At 52.8% G+C, this 26279-nt stretch overlaps 1 protein-coding gene across 1 annotated transcript; it reads left to right on the forward strand.

Annotated features, from left to right (window-relative positions):
- Clmn (calmin (calponin-like, transmembrane)) lies at positions 1 to 25914 on the forward strand. The gene is made up of 14 exons (XM_013013216.1): positions 1 to 34; positions 1491 to 1502; positions 1932 to 1993; positions 5210 to 5305; positions 6660 to 6743; positions 10096 to 10188; positions 11352 to 11542; positions 13388 to 13581; positions 14357 to 14439; positions 15982 to 17643; positions 19862 to 20058; positions 22457 to 22517; positions 23103 to 23173; positions 25689 to 25914. The coding sequence occupies exons 1-14, from the start codon at positions 1 to 3 to the stop codon at positions 25855 to 25857; spliced, it is 3009 nt and encodes a 1002-aa protein (XP_012868670.1). The 3' UTR covers positions 25858 to 25914.
- Positions 25915 to 26279: the final 365 nt, after the last annotated feature.

Consider the following 26279-nt stretch of genomic DNA (forward strand, 5'->3'; position numbering starts at 1 on the left):
ATGATGAAGCTGTGGGAAATGACAGTCATGGAGGGTGAGGTAGATCTATGTGGGTAGAGGGAAAGAGCTCAGCTGGTTCTTGGGACCGGACCCTCTCCAAGCTCCCAGAAGTCCCCAGGACTCAGACTCACCCACCTTAGCAATAGCCCCCTCTACCTGCCTCTCATTTCTGCCAACTTCCTTTCCTTTCTCCCACTCCGTCCCTGTGAAGCATGGTATTATACTAGAATTAGAACTTTAATCCTCCTGCCTACTTGCCAGTGACATTAGAAAAAAGGAGGAAAATAAGAGCAAAGCTGTTACATGTACACTTACTGTCTGCTGTTGAAAAGATTTTGAAAGAATTAAAATTTGATCTATGATGCCACTGTCTACCTAATAATGAGGCCAAGGGGAAAACGTGCCATGGTCGCTACAGAAAACCCTAGGCGCCCCCCCCTCCCCTTTTGTCTACTCTGGTAGTAAAATTGGCTCTAATTTAAAAAAAATATTGCTAAAGATGTGTGAAATGGTTTTAGGCATGTGGGGGTTGTCCAACCAGGGCTCTACTGTTCCATGCCACAGAGGCCACCACGGGTTTCTCTGTGCCAAGAACCACATGCTTGCCTGGTGAACCTCCATGGGCACTTTATCCGTATCCTTGAGGATACAGAGATGGCCCAGGCCATGGGGCGTGTGTGTGTGTGTGTGTGTGTGTGTGTGTGTGTGTGCGCACCTGTTCACAGAATTCAGAGAATTCCAGTTTGGCAGCATACTGACCCCTGTCCTTCAACCATCCTCATGGATTTGTGACTTGGGCAAGCGGAACATCTTCCTGTGCTCCTGATGCTCATTTAGAGAAGGGGACAAAGGCAACTTTAGCCCCAGGGACTCTATTGCACTTGGCATATGGGGTACACAGTTTCCTTTCTTAGCCTAGGCAGGTCGGATATCCATAAAACTGAGGGAATGCTGGGTGCCAGTGCTCATGCCTATAATTCTAGCTACTCAAGAGGCTGAGATCTGAGGATCAGGGTTTGAAGCGAGGCCAGGCAGAGAAGCCTGAGAGACTCAAAAGCCAGAGGTGGAGATGTGACTCAAGTGGGAGAGCACCAGCCTTGAGTGACAAAGCTCAGGGACAGTGCCCAGGCCCTGAGTTCAAGCCTCAAAACAAAACTGATAGGTAAGACTCAAAGCTGACCGAAGGCTGTCAGATTCTTTTCCCTCATGCTCTGAACATTCTAGCCCCCAATCATTGATCTCCCTAGCCTGCCTTCCCCCATCCCAGCTCCTACCCATCTCTACCATCAAGCTACTGAGAAACAACTAGCAGAGCTGCCCTCTGTGTCCCCCAGCCCCTGGCAATACTGTAGATTGAACTCAGGGCCTCACACTCGCTAGGCAGGCGATCTACCACTTGAGCCATGTCTCCAGCCCTTTTTCCAAGGTAAATTCTCACTTTATGCCCCACTAACATGGGCTGTGACCTACCTACTTGTGTTTCCCGGCAGCTGGGATGCCAGGTAGGTGTCACGATGCTCAGCCATTGATTAAGATAGAGTCTCTTGAACTTCTTTTTGCTGGAACTGGCCTTAAATTGTGATCCTCCCATCTCTGCCTCCCAAGTAACTAGGTTTAAGCTCTCACTCACAGCCCACCAGCGCTTCTCCGGAACTGTCTAGAATCATAGTCTAGAATAAGTGTCTAGAATAATTTGTTCTGAGGCTCTAAATTCATGGATCGCACAGAGGCTTGGGGCCTGGGCTGGGGGAAACTGGGTTAAGGATGGCACACAAGCCCCTGCCAGCCTCCCTTGGGGACGGGCAATGCACTTACACGGGAACCGCCCCCAGCCCCCCTGGGCTCCAGTCGCACCTTGTTCCATGTGGAATCTTCCTGGGTGGGGAGTGGCAGGATTTTCCTTTCTGCTAATGGCATTTCTTTGTTTTCAGTTGAGAGGGAGAATGTACAGAAGAGGACTTTTACTCGGTGGATAAATCTACATCTGGAAAAGGTAAGTGGCAGCCTGGTTGGGGTTGGTAAGAGATAAGACTCATCTGTCACTGGATGGCGGGAAGGAGACTGCAGCTCTGTGTTCTTTCTTCTCGTGTGTTCGTTGCATTCTTACTGCTGCTCTCACCTGATTGTGGAAAGCATGGAGCCCAACAGTCACCTGTCCTGGGGTTGCCAGGGGAACTCCTGTCTTTAGTAGGAATCCGTGAGCAGATGCTACAAGGCATTCCATGTTGAACAATGCCATGTTTCCATCCATAGGGCGCGCTCACCCATGCCTCCATCACTGCTGACCTTTCTGGGGGCTCTATGAAGAGCCATCTGTAGATATTTGCACTGATTGATGCTGGAACTATAGAATGTGCGTGTTGGGGGTGGGGGGAGGGCAAGGTTTGGTCCTGGGGCTTGAACTCAGGCCTTGGATGCTATCCCTAGGCTTCTTTTGCTCAAGGTGAGCACTCTACTCCTTGAGCTATTGTATCACTTCTGGCTTTTTCTGAATAGTTTATTGGAGATAAGAGGCTCTCACAGACTTTCCTGTCTGGGCTGGCTTCAAATCATGATCCTCAGATCTCAGCCTCCAGAGTAGCTAGGATTACAGGTGGGAGCCACCAGCACCTGGCTTATAGAAATTTTTTTTTAAACAAAGCCACATTCCCTTTTTATTCTGATCACATGGCTACTGATGAGAATGTTACCAGCCCCTCCAATGTGCTGTATCCCGCTCCACCCAGCCTGCTTAGCACCACGCATATGCACGGTCTCCTGAGTCCTTCCAACAGCCCAGATCCCCTCTTCTGTTAGAATGAGGAAGCAATGGCGCCCACAGGACGTAGACCTCCCTGCACTCTGTGGCTTTTCCTGTGTATTTAATTCTGTGGCCCTTCTCTCCCCCTGTTTATGTTCTTTCTTGCACCCATGCCTTTTTGGCTTGCCTCACATCTGTGAGGCGCTGAGGCACTCTCCCTACCAAAGTGTGCAACCGGCTTCGGAACAAAGCAGCAGCAGTCAGAGAAGGAGGAATCCACACCCTCTTACCCACAGGTTGGACCCCCGGGCCGCCCACAGTCCTGGGGTTGCAGGGGGAAACGCTACTATTCTCTTTGGGTACCAGTCCCTGCTGCAGGATGGGTGACGCAGTGCTGTCATTAGTTCCTGCGAGCACCCTTTGGTGGCACCCAGGGACCACTGTAAATCCATCCCAGTTGCTTTGATGTTGGCTGTATCTTCAGAATTGTTCATATGTGAAATATTACATGTTGGAAAAAAAGGAAACTGGTCCCCAAACCTGAGCGGTTCATGCACTCCTAAATGAATACCTGAGGTGCCTCTGAGCGGCGGGTGGTTCCTTGTGGACCCAGTAGAACCAGGACGTCTGTCTTTTTTTTTTTTTAATTGAGAAAAGAACAAAGGGTTGGGGAGCAAGTATCCCCCCCACCTTTGCCCACCACCCATGAACTGCATTCTTCCCTTCTCTGTTGGTGGAGCTCCTGGCCCTTTTTGGGGGAGCAAGGGGGGGGCAGGTGGGTAGCGCCTGCTCCCAGGATAAATCAGACAGCACCTGAAACCGATATGGAATAAAACGGCAAAATTAACAGCCGCGTTTCCAGCTCTGAGACTTTCAAGAGCAGCCTTTCATGAGAAGGAAACCCAGGAACTCCTTGGTGAATTGGGCTTAACTGCAATTTGAAGGTTGTCAGGAATATTTACTGAGCCTCTGGCTTCTGGAAAAATTCCCTAATTGACCAAAGGAGTTAGATCATGCAGAAAGCCCTAGGGGTGCTGTTGACTCGGTCATACCAATCGCCTGAAGTCCATGGAATATTCTGGGGGGCAGTGTTTGGGCTGGAGCTGTTTCAACCTTCCCTATCCCGCCGCCTCCCCGCCCCCCACCCCCCCCCCCCCCCCGGCCCCCGCCATTCCCGCAGGATGGACCCCAGCCAAAGCCTAGTTTGGAGCTGGCCGGGAGAGGCTCTTACAGGAACTGACAGTGGAAATTATTCTTCAGGTCTAACTGCGGAGTCAGGCTGGGCCCCGGTCAGGCTGGGGGCTGGAAATCTTGTTAGAACACTTCTCAGGGGCTGTTTCGTTCCGGCCTCTCGTTTTCTGTCTGGGATTAGCAGAAATAACATCTCTGTAAGAGCCTGGTAACCCGATGCCACCATGCCACAGGCCTGGACCAGGCCCAGGGAGCAGCAGGGTTTGCCAAGAAAATCATTTGCCCTTTGGTTCCAAGTCTCTGTTGTCCTTGAAGCAAAGCCCTTTTCTCTGAACCTGGGGGCCTACTCACCCTGGATTTGGACTAAGGGGAGTTCGGGGGCTTGTTTCAAGGGTAAGGAAATGCTCCCTTCCTTAATAAAATCAGACTCAGGCTCTCAGGGGGAAGGAAGAAGGCTTTCCCAGAGGAAACAACAGCTGGCCAAGGCCGGCACTGGGTTCTGAGACTTCCCCTCACCCCTGGGTCTCTGGCTGCTTAGGGCTGTGTCTGACCTGGAACACTGAGATGCAAGAATCCCGGCTCCTGTGTGAAGGCCTGCCTTCCGCTGGGCTCGGGGCAGGGCACGCCAGCCAGGCCCAGCTGCCACAGCCCAGCCCCCAAGCTGGAGGGAATTCCTCACTGAGATTCCAAGGCCCAGAGGTTGAACTGCAGTAAGCCTCAGCCGGGATGCATTCAGGACAGGGACTGTCAGCAAGCATGGTTAGTCAACAGAAGCTTAGGCACATTCAAGGCTGGAGATGGGGAACCTCACCAATGCCCAGACTGAGCCAAGAATAACAGATGCAGGTCCACTGTCACAAGGTGATTCGTATGAACTGGGTTCCCCTGGATGGCCTGATGCAAAGGGCTTCAGTTTCCCCAAATTGGATAGAAAGGCCTGGGCATCATCATTTCCTGTAGGTCTCAATAAAATTCCGCGGAGTTCTGTGGAGACACTCTATTTCCTCATAAAGCAGAAATATGGCTGTGGCCCACATGTATGAGATCTTGGGTTAGGAGGGTTCCCAAGGTCACATATTCGATCAGTTCTCTGTGCTTGGGTCTCTATGCACAATTGTCCTGCCACCCAGCGGGTTACCTCGGGGTGATGACTTCTGTCTCTTTGGATGGTCTTTCTGCATGTGGACCAAGCTGTCATCTGAATATTCTCTCTAGAGCTGAAACTTGCATCTTTGAAATGGTTTTGTGATGGTTGCCTCTTTCCTCCTGTTCCTACAGTGTGACCCACCTCTAGAAGTTACAGACCTATTTGTTGATATACAAGATGGCAAAATCCTAATGGCATTGTTAGAAGTCCTGTCTGGGCAAAATCTGGTATGTATATCACTGGAGGGTTAGGAAGAAAGGGGAAGGGAAGAATCACTGAGAGTTTCTCTTGTGTATAGAGAGGTTAGCTTCTGCCACTGTGACAGAAAACCTGAAGCCAACAAAGATCAAGGAGGAAAGGTTCATTTTTGACTCATAGTTTTTTTAGATGAGGATTTCAATCCATGATTGCTTAGCTATGTTGTTTGAGCCTGAGGTAAGGCAGGAGCAACGGATCAGTGGAGCAGCTCACTGAACAGCAACAAAGAAGCAAGAGAAGCTGGTGCTGGTGGCTCACACCTACAATCTTAGCCACTTAGAAGGCTGAGAGCCAAGGATCCAGGTTCGGATCCAACCAGATCAGCAAGGTCCATGAGACTTTTACCTCCAGTTAACCAGTGAAAAGCCAGAAGTGGAGCAGGAGTTCAAATGGTAGAGGGCTAATTCTCAGGAACAGTGCCCAAGTCTTGAGCTTAAGTCCCAGGATGAAAGGAAGGAAGGAAGAATGGAAGGAAAGAAGAATGGAAAGAAGGAAGGAAGGAGGAAACGAAAAAAGAAAGGAAGGAGAGAAAGAAAGAAAGGAGAAAGAAAGGAGAGAAAGAAAAGGCAGGAAGGAAGGAAAGGAAGGAGAGAGAAAGAAAGAGAGGAGAAAGAGAGGAGAAAAAGGAAGGAAGGAGAGAAAGAGAAAAGGAAGAGAAAGGAAAGAAGAGAAAGGAAAAAAGAAAAGAGAGAAGGAAGGAAAGAGAAAGGAAAGGAAAAGAAAAGGAAAGCGCAAGTAGGAAAGGTCAGCATTCTAGTCTCCCCCTCAAGGGCACGTCCCCAAAGGCCTAACTTCTTCCCCCAAGGCCTCACCTTCCAGTAACACCAGACAACCAAGCCCCTCCCCTCTGTTCCTCACGGAGATAACTGTCTATGGTGCCACTCCAGACAGCTTCTGCTGGGTAGCTCTCAAGCTCAGTGGCCATAGGACAGCTAGTGCACATTGCTCTAACTCAAGTGTTAGCTGCATGTTGCTGCACATGGAGGGAGGAGGGTGGGGAGGCTAACAAGCCAGGAGACACAAAAGATGGACAAAACCACCCCCTTTCCCTGTGGACCACTGGGGCTCACCCTTCCCCCAGCTCCTCCGAGCTAAGTCCAGGAACTAGGAGGCTGGCCTCTCTGAGGACTCTTGGTGCTAGAGCCGTGTGGCACAAGAGGCACGTGTTCTGGTTTGAATGCAGTCCAGGTGGGTTTTAGCCACAAGCCCCTGACTTTCTGCAGAAATGGAGGTAAAGAAAAATATCGACGACACCTGTGTTGCCCCTGGGCATTTGCAGGCACCACGTCTGCTCAGCCAATCTCGTTCTGCCTTCTTTTACAGCTGCACGAGTACAAATCCTCATCGCATCGTATTTTTCGTTTGAACAACATAGCGAAAGCGCTGAAGTTTTTGGAAGATAGCAATGTAAGTGTCCGAGGCCCATCTCGGTAACATGAGCTTGCCCTGTCACAAACTATATCGTCGTAACTGTCAGTGCCGGTCACAAGAAACGCTCAAGAGAGCACCCCACTGCACTGCCAGGCTAGACAAGCTTCAGCTCAATGGCATCTGTCCTCTGGGGGTACAGTGCGGCCGCCTGGCACCTGCCCACTTGCTAGAACTCTCCAGCAAAGGGCTGAACAGCTAGCTGACCCTCGGGTCCTTGAAATTTGTTGATCTTGTATGTTTTCCTCCTCTGATTCCTCTGAGTCCGAGTGTAGTGAGTTTGTCGGAGTGTGAAACTTTGTGTTAGAATTCAGTAAATGAGAAGCAAAGCAGCAGCAGTGGGAAAGAGGGCAGCATTCTCCCTGCTTGGCGACGACTTCCTGATGCTGATGTGGGTGTTCTGTGTTTGCAACTCGGCTTCCAGTCTGTGGGGAGGGGGTGAGATTCCAGGACCCCACTTCTGTTAGGTTTCAGGGGTCAATCTGGGTGGAGAGACGTCTTCAGCTTCCCTGATGAAATGCTCCCCTAATGTGCGAGTCACTTGAGGGGCCTCGTGGTCAGTGATAGGGGCTGACATTGCCTGATCTTTTAGCAGAAAAAGCATTTGTTAAGAACAATGGTTGGTACTCCAGGAATGACCTGGAAGCCTCGACAGAGCCCAGGGACAGCAGGGTCATCCGGTCTCTAGGACACACGGTGTGGGCCTGCGGCCCTGCTCCCTGTGAGGACCCCCCCCCAAGGGAGCAAGTCATCCTCTGTGTTGTCAATCCAACCTTACCTGTCCCCGCATGCTGTGGAATGTTATACAGCCATGAAAAGGAATGAGACACCGATGTGTGCTACATCATGGATAAGCCTTAAAAATTCTAGGCCAGGTGACCCGAGGGCAGACCCAGAAATGTGATTCAGGACAGAAAAATCTCTAGAAACAGAAAGTAGATAACGGTAGCTTGGGGCTGGGAAGCAAAGGGTCTGGGCTTCTTTTAGAAGTGATGAAAATGTAGTAGAATTGACTACTGACGCTCGCACGTGTCGGTGAGTTCACTCACAAACCCGTTTACTCTGGATGGAGAATCAAATGGAATGTGACTTAGCTCCCAGTGAAGCCCCTTAAAAAGCAAGTACATCCTCGATGTCTTCAGAGACACCCCCCCACACACACACACACATACACACTGTGAAGGCCGATACTGTGTCCGCCACACCACAACAGTGGTCCACTGAACCAGCCCCGGTCCTGGAGTGTGACTCCATTTCCAATCCTTGCCTCCCCATTCAATCCAAGGAACTGTGGGACAATGGCACAACTGTCCACAGAGAGGTAGCAGATGCAGTGCCCACCTGACAGAGCCACACAAAGCCAGGGGCTGCACATAGGGCCTCACCTCCAGGAAAGACAGTGCCCAGAGCTGGAGTGGGTGCCAGCAGACAGACCTTGCTGTTGCAGGTGGAGGCTGCCACTGGGAGCTACGCTGGCTGCTGCCCTCTCCCCCATAACTGTATGCCACAGAGACGGGGCTGCCCATCAGAATGGAAGCCTCTTAGAGCCTTGGTGTTCTCATCTGTGAAATGGGTGAACACTAAAGGAACTAACCCAGGAAAGCCGTGCGGAGTGCTCAGTGCTCCACAGAGAAGCCATTTTCCTGTCGGTCCTCTTGTTATCATCCTGCAGGTGACTGCTCAGAGGGGATGTGCCAACATTGCTCCCTTAGTTTTCAGTCTGGCAGGATTCTGAGGAAGGAGGCAGAAGACGCAGGGGAGCCTGGAGCTCTTGGTGGGAGGCACCGGCCGGCGGGCCCTCCCCCTCCTTCTTTCTTTGGGGATTGAATGCTTCCCTGCCTCCTTCGCAGGGTGACCCAGGATGTGTTCCTGTTCCGAGAGCTGCAGAGCAGGGCTGGGGCGGAGCTGTCAGTCCTGGGCCCCCAAACACACAGGGAAATCTCACATGTGATTTGTCATAGAGGCTGAGCACCCGTGAGGAATGTGGATGGAATATTGGACCTGAATTTGATCGGCCATGTTATTCACAGTATTGACAACTTCCTTCCTGGCCTCCGCTCTTGCCGGTGATGAGCCAGTGTTGTCTGAATTAGGTTCTTGGCACCAGCTCAAACTGACTTCGCCCAGAGAGTTCCACGTCTGCCTCAGTTAGGTTCACGGGAGCCTAACTGGTGTTGTCAGAAACTGACAGCCGATAGGATCAGAGGCCAGAGTCCAACGATTCAGAGAGAGCCGTGATGGAGAGGAGGGGGGAGGTGAAGGAGGAAGAAATCGCTTTGTGGGAAATAGCCTCTTCACTGCCCCCGCCCCCCCCCCCCCCCCCCCCCCGTCAGGCACCAGAAATGAGATCCCTCCCCTTCGCCTATTGCGTCGTCGTCAATTACAAACGAAAGGGAACGAGCGACTCCTCCCCCTCCCCCTCCCCCTCCGCAACACGTCGGCTGGCGGTCGAAACCCCGCCCCCCCCCCCCCCCCCCGCCATGGCCAAGGCCAAATGTTCCAGGGTGGAATTCCATGTCTGTTTTGGAGGACCTTCTCTTTCCTCTCCTCCCCCTGAAAACCGGGGTTTACACGTATAAAGTGTAGTTTGACAATGAGAAGAAAGTGTGTAGCAGGGCCATGTGGCCTGATGTGGCCTCTGGCCCTTTTCGGTCTCATTTGTAAGATACAGTTATGGTTTGGCCAGTGACCGCCCCCCCAACATCCCTGCACCCCAGCCAGCACCTGAATCCTTGTCTTTGGTAATATATAAGTATAGTGGCCATGTGATGGGCGTGCTGCTGGTCCAGGGGCCACAGGTGGATTCAAGAGCATGCTTCTGTGGGCAGAGAATAGTTCGATGAACTTCCAGGGGTCTCTACACTGGGCACATTGTAACCCGTTGGAGGATATTTTGTCACGACACCGTCTCTGGGATAGCCTTACCCCAACTCAGGGTTCTGATCAGCCATATGTTTCCCCTCCCACCGTCCATGGCCGCTGGGTCTTGGAGGTGCTAACCTTGGAGTTGGTTGGTGTTAGTGTAGCATGCAGACAGGCCTACCGGGCTGTCACCACAGCCTCTCCTTGGGTGACAGTGGCAGAAATCGTGGCACCGTGTGGTCCTCGGCACAAGTTGAAACCTCCCTGAATGTCCTCCACTGTAGGTGTGATGTGAGGATAAGCTGAGTCAGGGCTTGAGCACACTCTGTGTGTGGTGCATATGCGTGTGTGCACGGGTGTCCCTGAGAGGCGATGGTGGGCACGAGGTGAGCCGGACACGCAGGCTGGGGAGGTGGGGGGCCAGGCCGGGTGGCCCCCAGGCCTGCACGCTCAGCTCGCTTCTCCACAGGTGAGGCTGGTCAGCATTGATGCAGCGGAGATCGCCGACGGCAACCCCTCCCTGGTGCTCGGGCTCATATGGAACATCATCCTCTTCTTCCAGGTGAATTTTCCCCCTCCAGGGCACACAGTAAGGACCGTGGGTCAGGAGAGCCGGGCCACGGGCCAGGCTCCGGTGAGAGAGACCCGGGGCTGCCCTGCTGGCTTTCCTACCCGCTGAACGGGGATCTGCACACACAGCACTGGGGTCCGCTCTTCCATCGCCTCCTCACGGCACCAGATTTTCCCCCATGGGTCTCGTTCTGTCTGAGCCCTGAACTTTAAAACAACAAGGCTCTCCATCTGTCTCTCTGTCTGTCTCTGTCTGTGTGTCTTTCTGCTCCCTCTCAGTCTCATTCTGCGAGCCTATCTGTGAAATGGGAGCCGTGGATATAATAAAAAGTGATAGACAACAAAGCCATGTGAGCTAGGTCTGCGTCACACGGGGGCTGGGAAGGACCCTGGTGCTGGCAGGCAGGGAAGGATGCTGGGCGCATCCGGGAATGCATCCTCAATCACACACGTGCCTTCATTCACCTGAGAAATGTCTGCTGAATTTCTCCAATATGGCAGGCCCTGAACAGACCAAGCCCTGTCCTCTTGACCCTCTGGGACCACAGAGGCTCCACAGTGCAGGCTGGGATTGAGGTGTGAGCCAGGCCGCTAACACAGATGGGGTGGGGAGGGGGTGAGCAGAGTTGGGTTTTGCAGGATGAATAGGAGCTTCTCAACCCTACTGTGCAGTTAACTGGGAGGGGGTTGAGATGCAGATTCTGAGTGAATGGAGGCCCCAGGGCAGGGCCTGGGCTTCTGCATTTTTCATCAGCATCCGGCCGTATAGGTGGAGAAATGGGTAGAGGAGTTGGGTCAGGGAGAGCTGCAGAATGCCCACGTGGCACCAGGCAGGGGTTCTCTGGGCTCAGAGGATGGTTCTCCTGACATGGTCATGTGACTGTGCATGCGCACACATGCCTTGGGCTTGAACTCAGGGCCTGAGTGCTTTCGATTTGCTTTTTCACTCAAGTCTAGCACTCTACCACATGAGCCACAGCTCCTCTTGTGGCTTTTTGTTGCTTAATTGGAGAGAAGAGTCTCACAGACTTTCCTGCCTGGGCTGGCCTCAGATAAAAATCCTCAGATCTCAGCCTCCCGAGTCACTAGGATTACAGACGTGAGCTCGAAGGCCCGGCTCTGTTTCTGGGATCTGAAGCTCCATTCTCCTTCCAGATCAAGGAGCTCACGGGCAACCTCAGCAGAAGCTCCCCATCTTCCAGCCTGTCACCCGGCTCGGCGGGCACAGATTCAGACTCCTCCTATCCACCCACCCCCACCACCGAGAGGAATGCGGCACTATCGGTGAAAGATCAGAGGAAGGCCATCAAGACCCTGCTGGCATGGGTGCAGAGGAAGACCAGGAAGTAAGTGCAGGCCTGGCGTGGTGTGTGGTTTGCAGGGATGGGGGATGGGAGGGAAGGGACCACCTGCCCACATGCCCAATGCTACGTGGAGATGATCAGAGGCCAGATGCAGGTCCCTCACAGTCTTTGCGGCCAGATGGCATATTCCTAGTGGAGACTTTGTTGGCAGGAAGCTGGTGAGAGATGAACAGGAGCCAGGGGGCTCTGTTGGGTGTACCTTTCCATAGACCCCACATGCTACAAGTGTGTGCACATTGATAACTAGACCTCAGAGTCTTTCACAATCTGCACCTTTCAAATAGTAATCAAGGTGCTGGCTGCCGGTGGCTCACTCCTGTACTCCAAGCTATTCAGGAGGCTGAGATCTAAGGGTTGCAATTTGAGGCTAGCCAAGGTAGCAAAGTCTGTAAGACTTTTGTCTCTAATTAACCACCAAAAAAAACCTGGAAGTAGATTTGTGGCTCAAGTGGTAGAGCACCAGCCTTGAGTGAAAGGGTAAGGGAAAACACTCTGGCCCTGAGTTCAAGCCACAGGACCGACGTACACAAAATAATATGTCGTAATCAAGGCTGTCCCAGTCTCAGCTCTGAGTCCTGTCCCCTTGTGCATCAGTGCCAGTCACCGAGGGCAAGCTTCGGCAATCTTGCCAGGCCATTCACCGGCCCCTGCAACGTTTTGGTACTCTGATGGGATTTTGAAATAAAAAGTTGTCTGGGGTTTTTATTTTGAAAGGTCAACTATGATGACAGTTGAGAAAATGGGACTCTTGTGGGGTCAGGACTTGGGCCTGGTGGAATTCTCCCTCTTTGTCCCTTTCTATCAGACTTATAACCCTTAGCTGGGTGCCGGTGGCTCACGCCTGTAATCCTAGCTACTCAGAAAACTGAGATCTGAGAATCATAGTTCAAAGCCAGCCCAGGCGGGGAAGTCTATGAGACTCTTATCTCCAATTAGCCACCAAAAACTGGGAGTGGAGCTGTGGCTCAGAGTGGTGTAGTGCTAGCCTTGTACAAAAGAGCTCAAGCCGGGCACTGGTGACTCACGCCTGTCATCCTAGGTACTCAGGAGGCTGAGACCTGAGGATTGTGGTTCAAAGCCAGCCTGAGCAGGAAAGGCTGTGAGACTCTTATCTCCAATAAACCACTCAGTAAACCAGAAGTGGTGCTGCGGCTCAAGTGGTAGAGCGCTAGCCTTGAGCTGAAGAGCTGAGGGACAGCGCCCAGGCCCAGAGTTCAAGCCCTATGACCAACCCCCCCCCAAAAAAAATGATTAGAGACAGCATCCAGGCCCTGAGTTTAAGTTGCACGACAGAAAAAAGAGAAAATTATAACCTTGTTTCATGCATACCAAGAGTGGCTGTCTCTGAGCAATTGATTTCTGGGTGCCGCTTGCCTTGTATGTTGGGTTGACAGTAAAACAGCCATTCTGGTGGGGACCAGCAAGATGCCCATGTGGTAATCTGTATCTTAACAGCTGAAGGGTTGAAGCTCAGAGAGGGTGTGTGGTCTGCCTGAGGCCCGGGTGGCAGAACACAGAGGAGGCAGGTGAGGCCATCCTGGCCTCGCTTTCCACACATCCCTGCAGGTGAACCCAGTGTTCAGCTGGGCCTCTATAAACCTGGGATGTATGCCTCCTGACCCCTTCATCCGGAAGTGTGACCATTCACCCGGAAGTGGAAATGTGACCATTCATTGGAGCACAGCGCTTGGGGCGTCTTCTCTGGCCAGGGTGCCCAGCCCCCTGCGGTCCCCAGCCACCCCCACCCCCCCACCCCACGCTGACCTCCCGTCTGGAGTGCCTGGCTTCCTCAAGCTCACGTGGCTGCTGTCTGTTTGTTTCCCTCAGGTACGGCGTGGCGGTGCAGGACTTTGCTGGTAGCTGGAGAAGCGGGCTGGCTTTCCTAGCTGTGATCAAGGCCATCGACCCCAGCCTGGTGGACATGAAGCAGGCCCTGGAGGATCCCATGCGGGAAAATCTTGAGAAGGCATTCAGCATCGCCCATGATGCCCTGCACATCCCCAGGCTCCTGGAGCCGGAAGGTGAGCTGACTCCCCTCTCCCTGTCTTTTCTTTCATGATAAATGGGTCACCTTCCATTTCAGGTAGAAATTTAGAAATCAGAAAAAAAAAAAGTAATGAAGCGAGTTTTCTATCGTCTATATCCCTGTGCATCCAGTTACAACCTTTGTACAGAGTTAGCATCATCCTGTGTATGTATAACGTACACCACATTTTTACTGAACACATAAGGGCTTTACACCGCAATGATATCCTCGCTATATATTTTTCTTGGCTGTGTAATAGTCCATCTGGTAGGATGGACTGAGAGTTACTCAGCTGTTCCATACTGGCATCCTCGAGCTTGTTTTAGAAGCGATTGCTTCTGTCTACAGCCACGCGGTGGGCGTCTCACTGAGCAGGGGCAGCGCATGTCAGAGTGACAGCCTCTGCGAGGCTGGCCCCCCGGCGCCTGGCCCATTGCTTTCCGCGTGCGTCTGTCCAGCTAGTCTGGGGTAGGATGGGGTGTGGGGCCTTCTAGACACACTGCGGGAGCCAGCAGGACCTGACTGTCCATAATGGGAGAGATTAGGACATGGGGAAGGACGGATGGGATCCTGGGGAGGAGGAAACCTAGATTCTCCACCTTGGGGTTTGGTTCCCCAGACCTCAAGGGCTCTTAGAGCCTAAATTTCCTCAAGTAGGAACGAAGAAGGAGACCCTCTCAGCAGTGTGGGGCTCCTTCACGTCACCACCCTGCGTCCCTGTTGAGGAATTGTGTGTCCCGTGGCCTGCTAACTCCCCTATCTCTCCACAGACGTCATGGTCGACACGCCGGACGAGCAGTCTGTGGTGACTTATGTGGCCCAGTTCCTAGAGCGCTTTCCGGAGCTGGAACCCGTATGTTTGCCTTTTCTTACCTTCCACTCACAAACTGGCCAGCCTCCGGACATGGCGGGGCTCGGGCTGGACCCCCGGGTGGACGGCAGGGGCCATCACAAGCTGACCTCGCGCCTTGCCTTGCCCCATTAGAATGTCTGGAGCCGCATAGACATGGAGCCGCATCTGACATGGCTGTTGGCTTCTTGATTCTTTAGTTAGCCAATGGAACAATTTTACCAACCCGCCGGATTCCATCAGTGGCCGTGTGAAGCTTGCTTTCGGTGTTAGAATCGCAGGCTCTTGTTGGGGCAGAGTGGAAGGGACCAGACCTCTTAGAACTTGCCCTGGCACCGGCACACACACCTGTGCTCAGCCCCCGGATGGCAGTGATGCAGGGATCCAGGATGGGCTAGTCCTGCCTTCTCAGGTGGTTTAACCCAAGCCAACCAGACAGAAAGAGAGGCAAAGAATCTCTGGCTGAGAATCTCTCTTCTGTCAAGGACACAGAGTACTTGATTTTGCATCCACAGTTTGTTGTTGTTGTTGTTGTTTTTGCCAGTCATGGGGTCTGAACTCTGGGCCTGGGCTCTGTCCCTCAGCTCTTCAGCTCAAGGCTAGCGCTCTACCACTTGAGCCACAGCACCACTTCTGACTTTTTCTGCTTATGTGGTGCTGAGGAATTGAACCCAGGGCCTCGTTCATGTGAGACAATCACTTTACTGCTGAGCTACCTTCCCAGCCCCACATCTACAGTTTTTTTTGGGGGGGGGGGAACCCAACTTAGTGTTTTGTATTATGTATCTGGTATTTTTGTATCGCTGCAGGAATGTAAAACTTTCATAATCATTTCCTAAGTGGAATACTGTGGGGTTTTGGGGGTTTTTTTGGTCATGGGTCTTGAACTCTGGGCTTGGACGCTGTCCCTCAGCTCTTCAGCTCAGGGCTAGCGCTCTACCACTTGAGCCACAGCGCCACTTCCAGTTTTAAGGTAGTTTATTGGAGATGAGTCTCATAGACATTCCTGACTGGGCTGGCTTTGAACCATAGTCCTCAGATCTCAGCTTCCTGAGTAGCTAGAATTACAGGTGTGAGCCCCCAGCGCCCAGCTATGTGTTTGTTTTTAAGTGGCCTTTGTGTGTAGTTTTCTTTTGCTATTTTGGTGGTGCTGGGGTTTGAACTCATTGCTTCACACACACTAGGGAGTTACTCTTTCATTCTACTACTTCATCCATGCCCCCAGCCCTTTGTTTACAGTTATTTATTTAAGAAAGGGTGTCTTTTTGTCAGAGGCTGGCCTTGGATCTTGTTCCTTCTATCCCTCTTCCTAAGTATCTGGCGATTACAGTTGTGTTCTACCACTCTCAGCTTATTCTTTGAGACTGGGTCTTCTTAGCTCCCCAGCCTGGGTTCACCGTGAACCTCGATCCTTCTGTCTCTACCTCCCCAGCAGCCAGGATTACAGGAGCGAGCTGCTACCCCTCCCTCTTGTGTGAGTTTTGATCAGGGAATGTATTCAGTGGCTGTACCTGTTATTTTCTGGTGTCTTGTGTTTTTCAACAGGAAGATTTTGTGGATCCCGATAGAGAAGCTCCCATTGAGTCCACCTTTGTCCGCATCAAAGAGACCCCTTCTGAACAGGAGAGCAGAATCCTCCTCCTGCCTGAGAATGGCGAGCGTGCGTGCACCGTCAACCACGAGTCTAGCCACCCACCACCTGCTAAAGTGTTTGTCTGCGAGCAGCCTGAGAGTGGGAAGGGCTTCAGCCTGGGCACCGTGTCCCACCCGGCCCATGCCGACAGCAACAACGAGTTCATGCACCAGATCATTGACCAAGTCCTCCAGGATGTCCCGGGGCGGGTAGATCCCATCAACGAGCCAGCGCCAGATTCCTCCATCCTGTCCACCAGGAAGGAGAGCCGGAGAGCCACCTCCTTGCCCATCAAGAAGAGTGTCCACTTCGAGGCTGACACTTACAAGGACGCGTCCTGCAGCAACTACAACCCAGACCTCCGCTTTGAAGGGAGCCGGAGAGCCACCAAAGAGCTGCTGAAACCAGATGGGCATGTCTGCTCCGTTGGGCTGACCCAGGAGAAAAAGCCAGACCCCGAAGCCAGTCCGATCCTGGAGGCCCCCTGTGACAAAGCCCCCGGGGATGCGGCCCGGCCAGATGCCCCGACCCCTCCGGCTTCAGCTCCCCAGGGCTCCCCATTTTGTAACGGCACCTTAGAAAGCCCACCCAGCTATGGTGAAGAAACGTCTCATCCACCCCTTGATGTGATCATGGCCGAGTCGTTAGAGATCAAGGTGAAGCTGTTGACGGTAGAGGCTATGAACAAGGACGATTACTTTGAAGGCATTCCGTTAAAGGCTTCGAAATTTAACAGCGACCTGGTGGACTTTGCTTCTACCAGCCAGGCTTTCGGTGAGCTTCCTTCACCCCAGGACAAGACACCTGGCGAGAGAGAGGAGGAAGAGGAGGAGGAAGGGACTGACAGTTATGCTGAAAAGCTGAGGAAGAGGAGAGCCAAATCTGCCCGCATCAAGTTCGAGTCACCAGCACCCCAGGAAGACAGCCATGAGGGTGAACCCCCCGAGAACCCCGGCCTGGAAGCTCAGGACCACCATGGCGCAGCTCCAGATCAGGCCCCCGCAGATAAAAAGCCAGAGGTGTTTGAAAAGGCCAAGAAGAAGTCCACGCGGCGTGGGAGTGAGGACGACGCGGAAGCCGAAGCCCTTGTGGGAATCAGCGCAGAATTGCTTTCCAATCCCCCGAGTGCCAACATCAGCCTGGAGACCCTCAGGAGCCACAGCGAAGAAGGCCTGGATTTCAAGCCCTCCCCACCGCTCTCGAAGATCTCCGTCATTCCTCACGATCTCTTCTATTACCCGCACTACGAGGTACCCCTCGCGGCTGTGCTGGAAGCATATGTGGAAGGTGCGGAGGAGCTGAAGAACGAAGACGATGTAGATCTGGATGAGCCCGAAGGGTTTCTCCATGGCCTGGACTCCAGGGAGGAGGCCTACAGCTCCCAGAGCAGCTGCAGCTTCTCATCGCCTGATGAGGGCCACCCTAGCGCCAGCCGCCTCGCACCCTGCGTCACCGGGGCTGCTACCGGGGCTGCTACCGGGGCCACCACTGGGGCCACCACTGGGGCCACCCCACCCACTCCCCAAGCTCCCCACAAAGAGACCAAAGAGAGTGGCCCTGAGGACAGCCAGCAGGTACTTGATGGTGGGGTTCAAGAATCCTGGGTTGGGGCTGGGAAGGTGGTTCAGTGGTAGAGTGCTTGCCTTGCATGCCTGAGGCCCTGGGTTTGATTCCTCAGCACCACATAAAGAAAAAAAAGCTGGAAGTGGCGCTGTGGCTCAAGTGGTAGAGCGTTAACCTTGAGCTGAAGAGCTGAGGGACAGCGCCCAGGCCCAGAGTTCAGGCCCCACGACCGGACCCCAAAAAAAAAAAAAGAATTCTAGGTTGCTGGGTACTAGTGATTCACACCTGTAATCCTAGCTACTCAGGAGGCTGAGATCTGAGGATCATGGTTTGAAGCCAGCCCAGAAAGAAAAGTCCATGAGATTCTTATCTCCCATTAACCACCTAGAAGCCAGAAGTAGTGGAGGTATGGCTCAAGTGGTAGAGCACTGGCCTTGAGCGAAAAATCCAGGCAAGAGTATGAGGCCTCTCTCTGTCTCTCTCTCTGTCTCTGTCTCTCTCTCTCCTTTCTCTCTCTCCCAGGGAAATCCCTCTTGATAAGACAGGGGTGAAGGGCTGGGAAGGTGGCTCAGTGGTAGAGTGCTTGCCTAGCATGCATGAAGCCCTGGGTTTGATTCCTCAGTACCACACACACAGAAAAAAGCCGGATGTGGTGTTGTAGCTCAAGTGGTAGAGTGCTAGTCTTGAGCAAAAGAAGTTGAGGGACAGCGCCCAGGCCCTGAGTTCCAAGACCCAGGACTGGCAAAAAAAAAAAAAAGACAGAGGTGAGAAAAAGCTTTCCTCTCAGGCACCCCAAAACCCAGACTTCAGATGCCCTTTATGAGACACAGGTAACGCAGGGTGGGCTCTCAAAATAGAGCTCCTCCTGCAATGTGGCCAGATGCGTCCCAGGCCCTACCTACCACAAGATGTAGCCTGTGCGGGTTGGCCAGGCACGGGAATGGTGGCGACAGCCAGCAACCTCTGGTGACAGTGGCACCAGCTCACTGGCCGCAGTAATTCTGCAAGGCTTTTGTCATGTTCCACATTTCATCCTATGGCATCCAATGGCTGTGCAAACACAAGGGGCCACTCACTGCGAGCTTGAGCTGCTGGATACACACTTGTCTGCTACTTGTTTGCCCACTCCATCTATGGGGCCAGCAGTTCAAGAGGGATTGGAGAGACGCATGAGGGAGTCAGGTGTGCAGGGCCCCAGAGACCAGCCTGGTGCCTGGCAGGGCCGCATAGTCCTCCTGCCCACGGTGGGTGCAGGGTGAAGCCAGGAGGGAAACAGAGAGATAAATGGCTCAGGCTTCTGCATCCCAGGTGGAGCAGGGAGACACAGGAAGGCAAACTCTCCATTGCTGCAGAAAAAAGGGGGTTCAAGGGTCCTTAAGAGCCACTTAAGATTTAGTTGGAAAACCACCACAAAGGAGGTGGCTTTTGTGTGTGTGTGTGTGCTCGTTCAGGACTGCATGGTGGGAGGGGCAGGATTCTCAGGTGGAGAGGCGGGAATGGCGGCTGAGGGGGCAGGGCGGGAGGGGCACAGCCACCATCTGTGGGGCAGAGAAAAGAGGGTTGGTAGTCCCACAGATCCTAGGGGTCTACCTGTCACCCCCACCACACACACACATATACATGCACGCGCGCGCGCGCACACACACACACACACACACACACACACACATTGTAGACTGACTTATCAGAAGCCAGGCCTGCCACACTGGTACTTCCCAAAGGAGGCCCTCTGCCAGCATGGTTGGAAGGGGCCTTTGGTGAGATCAGGCCTTGCTGTCTCCAAGGTGGAGGCTGAGGACAACTGGGGTGATTGTCAAGGTTGTTCTCGGCCACTTACCTGTGTGTGCCACCTTTGAACCCCTTAGGCTTCTCGGATTCCCACCGCCCCCCACCACCACAGGTAGAGCACTGGAGGGACACCCTGTTTGGGATGTCGTAGGAAAAGGGCCAGAAATGGTTGTATCCATTTGTCAAGCAAGGACATTGAAGGTCAGCTGCTCAGGGGCCCATAGCTGAGTCAGTCTGGAGTTGAAACCAGAGCTTCCTGACTCTAAAGCCTGCCTTCTTCTGTGGCCTCTGAGTTCTTCACAGTGGGGGTGGGGGTCATCGGGGTGAGCTGTGCTGGAGTCCGTGAGCCGCCCTAGCTAGGCTGTGGTTGGAGCTCTGCTGGGCTCTGTGGCCTCTGCCAGCAGGACATTTGACTTTTCTTTGTCTGTTTTTGTCTTCTAGACCCAAGACTCCACCAAGTCTGAAAACATAGCGAACCCATTAGAAACGAAAGTAGCGGGCGAGTCAACCAGCAGTAAAAAGAAAGAGAAAAGAAAGCATGTGGACCATGTAGAAACCTCCTTCTTTGTAGCGCCTGGGACTGTTCGGTCCTCGGAAGACCTCGAAGATGACTCTGGAGACCACAGAGTCCCTTCCAGGTAGGGGATCGCGACAGTGGCTTTCGCCCTGGAGGTGGTGCCAGAGTAGCTCTGACCTTGGCCCTGCTGCACTTTCTGATGTGGTCAGAGTGGGGGGGGGGAGTGGAGGGGAGCGGGATGACAAGAGTCATATGTGTCCTCATTCTCTGATGTCACAGTCACCTGACCAAACCTGGAAGGATCTGGAACTTGCCTCTCCCCCCACCCCCGCCCCCCCATCTCCCCCTGTGGGCTGGTGGGTGGGAGCCCGCAGGGAGCACCAGATGGCAGACCTAGATGGAAGCAGGTGGGAAAGGGAGATTGGTAGACTTGCACTCAGCCCCCTGGCTCCAGAGCACTGTGGATTGAGCCAGGAGGAGGCAGGCGTGGTGGTCAGTGAGCGCCTCGCTGACTTTGAGCGAAGGTATGACTCTCATCCCTGGAGATAGGTGTGACGCGGAAACTGGACCTGGCTCCCAGGAGGGGGGGGCATGGGTTTGTTTGGAAGTCTGTAGCTCATGCCATGTGGGCTACTCCAAACCCACCAAAGGAGCCACCTGTGTCATGGGGAAAGTAGGGAGCCACTGAGTGTCCAAGACCCTGGTGGCCCCATCCTCACGAATCCTCCAGTAACCACCCTTCACCATTTTCTCACCCAAGTCCATGCTCACCCCAGGGGCACGGAGCTGGCACTCTGCCTCATGATGGCTGATGGGAGGGTCGGGGGCCCAGGCCACGGCCTCAAGTTCTCCCAGCTCAGGACATGCAGTGCAGAGTCTCACACTCAGGTCTGGCTGACTCCACAGTCTCCATTCTTTCTCTGGCCCCTCTTGGCCTACAGAGGACTACACTGGTCACAAAGAGAAATGGCTGAGGTGTGTCGTGAGAGTAGGCAGAGAGGCTCCAGGTAGAAAGAGGCAGAGGAAGCGTGAGCAGAGTCCCAGCGTCTGTCTCTTCTCTGTCTTCTCTGCCTAGGCTTTGGGGGGGGGGTCCCCACTGTGGAAATTGGTTGCAGCTTTGGCCTTGACTCCTGGTACCCTGGGGAGGAGCCACAGTCACATGCTCGGTTCTACCTAAGCAAGCCCCTCCCTGGGTGATGATCAACTCAACTCTGAGGTCTTGGTGCAGAGCAACTCCTCCTCCCTGTCTGGCTACAGGCAGTGTGACAAGGTGTCTGAAGGCGGGGTGCCTCAACACTGGGGAGGTTGCAGGCAGCTTGGAGGTGTGCTCATTAATGCCAAGAAGCCATCCTGGGCCCTCTGGGTGTCTACTCATCCCGCCTGCCAGCCATGGACGCTTCCCCTCCCAATCCCACCTCCCCTCTTGGCTCCCGCCTTTTGGGAGGCTCCAGGAGCCCATGTGCTTTCTGCCCCCCCTGGGCCTCTCCTTCCTGCCTGCCCGAGCCAGGTACCCCGGCCTCCGCTGAGGGTCAGGAAACTCCACCTGTGCACTGCTCCAGGCTCCTTCACACTTGAGGGCGATTCTCCAACTGGAACACTGTCCCCTGGCTCAGTCCTTCTCAGTCTTTGGTGTCAGCTCCACTGCCCATTCCTCCAGGCAGGCGTCTGGGATCTCCCAAGGCTGTTTGAGCCCTCTTTCTATAGCTGGTATATCCATCCTACACTCTCTTCTGTGCCTCCTTACCACCTCTCACAGCCGTCATTCCTGTAATCATTTGTGTATGGACCTGCCTTGTGTATCACCTGCCTTACCCCGGCTGAACCAATCCTGTGAAGTCAGGGTCTGCATGGAGGGCTCTCCAACATAGCCCAGCCTTTAGCACAGCCCTGGCTGGCAGCTGGCATTCAGTGGCTATTCTCTGGGTAGAGGAATGCAGGAAGGAATGAATGCATGATGGCAGGAGATGGGCCTGGGCACCTCGCCTGGTTCCTGACACACAGGAGACTCTTTATAGTCAAGATGAATACACAGCCAGACTCATGCTAAAAGAACCAAATTTCCTGTGGAGGACAGAGAGGGAAGAGCAGGGTCCCTGCCCAGCGGGAAGCGCTGCTTTGTTAGGAAACATCACAGAAGTGTGGGGAGAAGGTGAACTCCTTTAAGGCACCGTCTCTTGGGGACAGTGTTGCTTCAAGTAGATGCTGTGATTGCAGCTAGGAGCAATCAGCATATTTTGGGATTGAAGAAGATCAAATCCTGGGAATAGATGTTTGGTCAAACCCAGACCCCAGGAAGCACATACTGGGAGTTAAAAATCCATCCAGAATCCAGTGCTTTCATGTAGATGAGGGCCCACTTCATCTCCAGGTGCAGTCCAACAAAGTGGGACACATCGGGTGCAAGTTTCTGGGTCTGATGTCAGTGGCTCAACTCAGTGTAGTTGTGGAAGGTAACTGCATCATGGAGCCTCGAGGAAGCCCTGGCTGGTACTAACAGGATGTGTATCTTTGTCTTTCAGGACTAGCCACAGTGATTCCAGCATTTACATTCGGCGGCACAGTAATAGGTCTTTGGAAACGGTTAGTATGTGAATTTCTCCTCCTTTTTGGGCCCTGCTAATCAGTGCCTTTCCATCCTTCCTCCTCCCCAGCCTAGAGCTGAAGTGCAGCACCTGTACTTTTGGATAGAAGACAAACACATTGAAACCTTGTCATTAAGTTCAGTCCACTTGGATATCCCAGTTTCGGGCAATAAGGGATGTAAATAAAGTGTTGATTTTAAAGCCCCAAAGCCTCTTCATTATATAAATGAGCGCAAGACACCTCCCTCTACCCCCACACTTGTGTCTAGACGGACTGCATTGAGAGGGTCCTCTTGACAGTTACAAGTGTCTAGGCCCCAGATGTGTGCTTGGGAACCGCTGGCATGCCAGCACTGGTCAGGGCTTGGTGGGGGGTGGGGGTGGGCCTGTCCCAATCACCAGTGGGTAGGAGGGTGGTGAATGTCACTTGTTTAGTGTTTTAATTTTGGAACTAGCTGTTTACAGTATCAAGAAAAGCATGGCATGTTCGGCTTTGTGTGTTTAAAATCATCTTGTTTTCTGTTTCAGAGATTTCATCTTTACTAATTGGGTTGCGGGGTTTTGTTTATAAATTTCACTGTAGGACCATTTTAGCTATGTCCAATTGAGGAATGCAGCAGATGTGGATGACAGAAGGAATCGAATGTTAAACAGGTTGGTGACTTGGGCCTGCCTACTTGGTGTGGATGGTTGTCAGCTAGGCTTTGTGGGTGTCATGATTAATGATTTGGGAGAATGAAAGGGGTAGCAGGGAAAATGAATAGCAACTCAGTGTGGGGGATGGGGGAAGGGGCAAGAGGGTGTGCCAGCAGCTACCCACAGAGTGGGTGTGCCAGGGGTCTGGGTTTTGGAGCTTGCCGCCATATCACAGCTGCAGACTTAGGAAACATGGAGCCAGGCAGGAGAGGGGAAGTCTCGTGGTGGTTTCCTGTAGTCCCTGATGACCATGTCTCTTCTGTCCCACTGCAGGTACAATACTCAGAAGCTCACTGAGCTCATTTTACAGTTCTATGGCATCAGAGCAGACATGAAGAGGGAATGCAAACATACCAGGATATCTATGAAAGTATTTCTTACCGTTGAAGAACTAGCTGGCTGAGTTGCCGCAAAACAGCCTGTTTAGAACATAGGAAACCAGAAAAGCATCTCACATACACACAAGTCCCCGTCCCTGCCAAAATCATTGTGTTGCTTAGTTTTTCCTTTCCTTCCCTTTCTTCCTTCCTTCTTCTCTCCCTCCCCTCCCTCCTTCCCTCCTCCTGTTTTCCTCCCTCCCTCCCTTTCTTTCTTCTGCCTTCCTCTCCCTCCTTTTCTTCCGCCCATCCTTTGCCATATACTCGAATTGGCTTGGAAGGATTTTGATTTCTGGAATTAGAGGCCCATTTCTGAATATTGCTCAGGACCCAGGAGTGTGGGCCTTAGAATTTCACCCACTCTGACTCCTTAAATAAGAACCAAGATAAAGCAAGATGCCCATGACTCCTGCCTATACTCCTAGTTACTCATGAGACAGATCTGAGGATTGTGGTTTGAAGCCTGGGCAGAACCATGGCCTCTCATCTCCAATTAACTACCAAAGGATTACACTTGTTTTTGTTTTTGTTTTGTTTTTTGTTTTGGGTCCGGTCGTGGGGCCTGAACTCTGGGCCTGGGCACTGTCCCTCAGCTCTTCAGCTCAAGGCTAGTGTTCTACCCACTTGAGCCACAGCGCCACTTCCGGCTTTTTTCTTTTTGCTTATGTGGTGCTGAGGAATCGAACCCAGGGCCTCAGGCAAGGCAAGCGCTCTACCGCTGAGCCACCTTCCCAGCCCCCCAAAGGATTACACTTGGAGCTGTGGCCCAAGTGGTAGAGCACCAGCCTTGGGTAAAAGGGGCAGCACCCAGACCCTGAGTTCAAGCCCCAGGACTGTCACACAAAAAAGAAGCAAGATAACTTTCCTTCCCTGCCCCAAATGCAAGTGAGAATTCAAGTTTTCAGCTAAGCAGGACATAATTTTTGGCAAATCGTATGTTTAGCTTTTATGAGACATGTTGACAGTTGAACCTGTGACCTTCATCAGTGTGGGCATGTCTTCTGCACTGAGTATATATCACTTTGGAAATAAAACATGATACTACCTATAGGCATTTTTTTTTTGGGGGGGGGGTCCGGTCGTGAGGCCTGAACTCTGGGCCTGAGCACTGTCCCTCAGCTCTTCAGCTCAAAGCTAGCACTCTATCACTTGAGCCACAGCGCCACTTCCGGCTTTTTGATTTTGCTTATTTGGTGCTGAGGAATTGAACCCAGGGCCTCAGGCATGCAAGGCAAGCGCTCTACCACTGAGCCACCTTCCCAGCCCCCTATAGGCATTTTTTAAGACAGGAAAGTCGTATTGGTTGGCTGGTACATGCGTGTATTCCTCTATTTGTAGATGGTGGCAAATGCTGAAGCCCCCTTCTCACCCCTCAGTGGGCAGGAGATGGTTCAGGGAGAGTGTGGTCCAGAAGTTGGCCCTAAGATGCTAACACTCCAGGCTTTGCTACAGTAGTCCCTCCCCTTTCTCTTCCCCCTCCCCCTTTCTCCTCTTAGACTTTTGGGTCTGAGGTTGGTTTCCCACCCTACCCCATTCCAAACTCTTCAGCCAGCACTCTTGTTACCTACCAAGGCAAAAGCAAAAATATCCTTTTAAAGTCAGGTGCTTCCTGTGAAATATAAGGTAAAGCGGCCCAATTCACATAGACCAGACCGGAAAGGATGGCTCTGTTTCCAGTGGCTGTTTTGAAATGTGCCTTACCTGTCATTGGGGTGCTCTGTGTTCCTCCCAATGGCTTGCAAAGTCCTCTCCATGATCCCAGGATGACTGAGAGCTCTCAGGGCCTAATTTCTCCTTATGGTGAGCTTTGGGTTATAAAGGGGGCGTCCTTGGGGACTGACTCAGGTGCCGTGAATGTCAAGATGCCCCATCTCTGCAATGGGGCTGGCAGCTTCTGCTGCTCCTCAGCCTAAGATGGCCTGGGGGTAGGGAGGTGGGGGGGAGGCCTCTTTTCCTCCCCCCAGTGCATCATGGGGAGCTCTCCACTCTGCAGGTGGGATGTGGGCGGAGCTGTCCAGTGGTGCAGGGTATGGTCCACTGTCCATCTGTGGACCATGCTGGTAACTGCAGTGTCTGTCTTTCCTTCCTCTCTGCAGGAAGGCCAACCACTCTGGAGAAGCCATGCTGCAGGGGAGCCAGAGCCCGCAGAGTGACTCTCTGACCCAGCTTGTCCAGCAGCCAGATGTGATGTATTTCATTCTCTTCCTCTGGCTCCTGGTTTACTGCCTGCTGCTCTTCCCACAGCTTGATATGAACCGGCTCTGATGTGCGTGTCTGGAGAATAAAAAGACAGGACCCCAAGCAGGGGTGGGGTCTTTTTTTTTAAACTTCATTTTATTTTCTGTTCAGGGTTGTGGACAGTTGAAGCTCTCCCCGTGACCCCCCCCCACACCCATCCCCTGTTGGATCTTGCTTTATCTCCATTTCCTCTTTCTCTTCCCGAAGACTGGGGAGTGTGCTTTCCTTTGTTGGCTATGTACTCTGAACTCAGGTTTGCAACTGGACCCTTAGGTGGGTTTTGCCTCTGTGTGCCTTGCTCAGTTAGACGGTTATCATTCTTATTAATATGCAGTCTATGCTTAGATCTTAGCTCATGAGCCATGTAGTTCTTGAAGGTTCTGGAGGAACCGGAGAGACTTGTGTTTCAGGTGTGGGGGGGGATTCTCCCTGACAAGAAAATGAATGTG

This window comes from Dipodomys ordii, unplaced genomic scaffold (genome assembly GCF_000151885.1).
Source record: "Dipodomys ordii isolate 6190 unplaced genomic scaffold, Dord_2.0 Scaffold2, whole genome shotgun sequence".
Classification (NCBI taxonomy): domain Eukaryota; kingdom Metazoa; phylum Chordata; class Mammalia; order Rodentia; family Heteromyidae; genus Dipodomys; species Dipodomys ordii.

Bases quoted from the DNA above. Each gene is read 5' to 3' on its own strand.
- Clmn (XM_013013216.1), top strand. From the start codon at position 1: ATGATGAAGCTGTGGGAAATGACAGTCATGGAGG. The intron at 13,582-14,356 runs GTGAGCTGACTC...ATCTCTCCACAG, and splicing joins CAGGCTCCTGGAGCCGGAAG to ACGTCATGGTCGACACGCCG. The intron at 17,644-19,861 runs GTACTTGATGGT...TTTGTCTTCTAG, and splicing joins GCCCTGAGGACAGCCAGCAG to ACCCAAGACTCCACCAAGTC.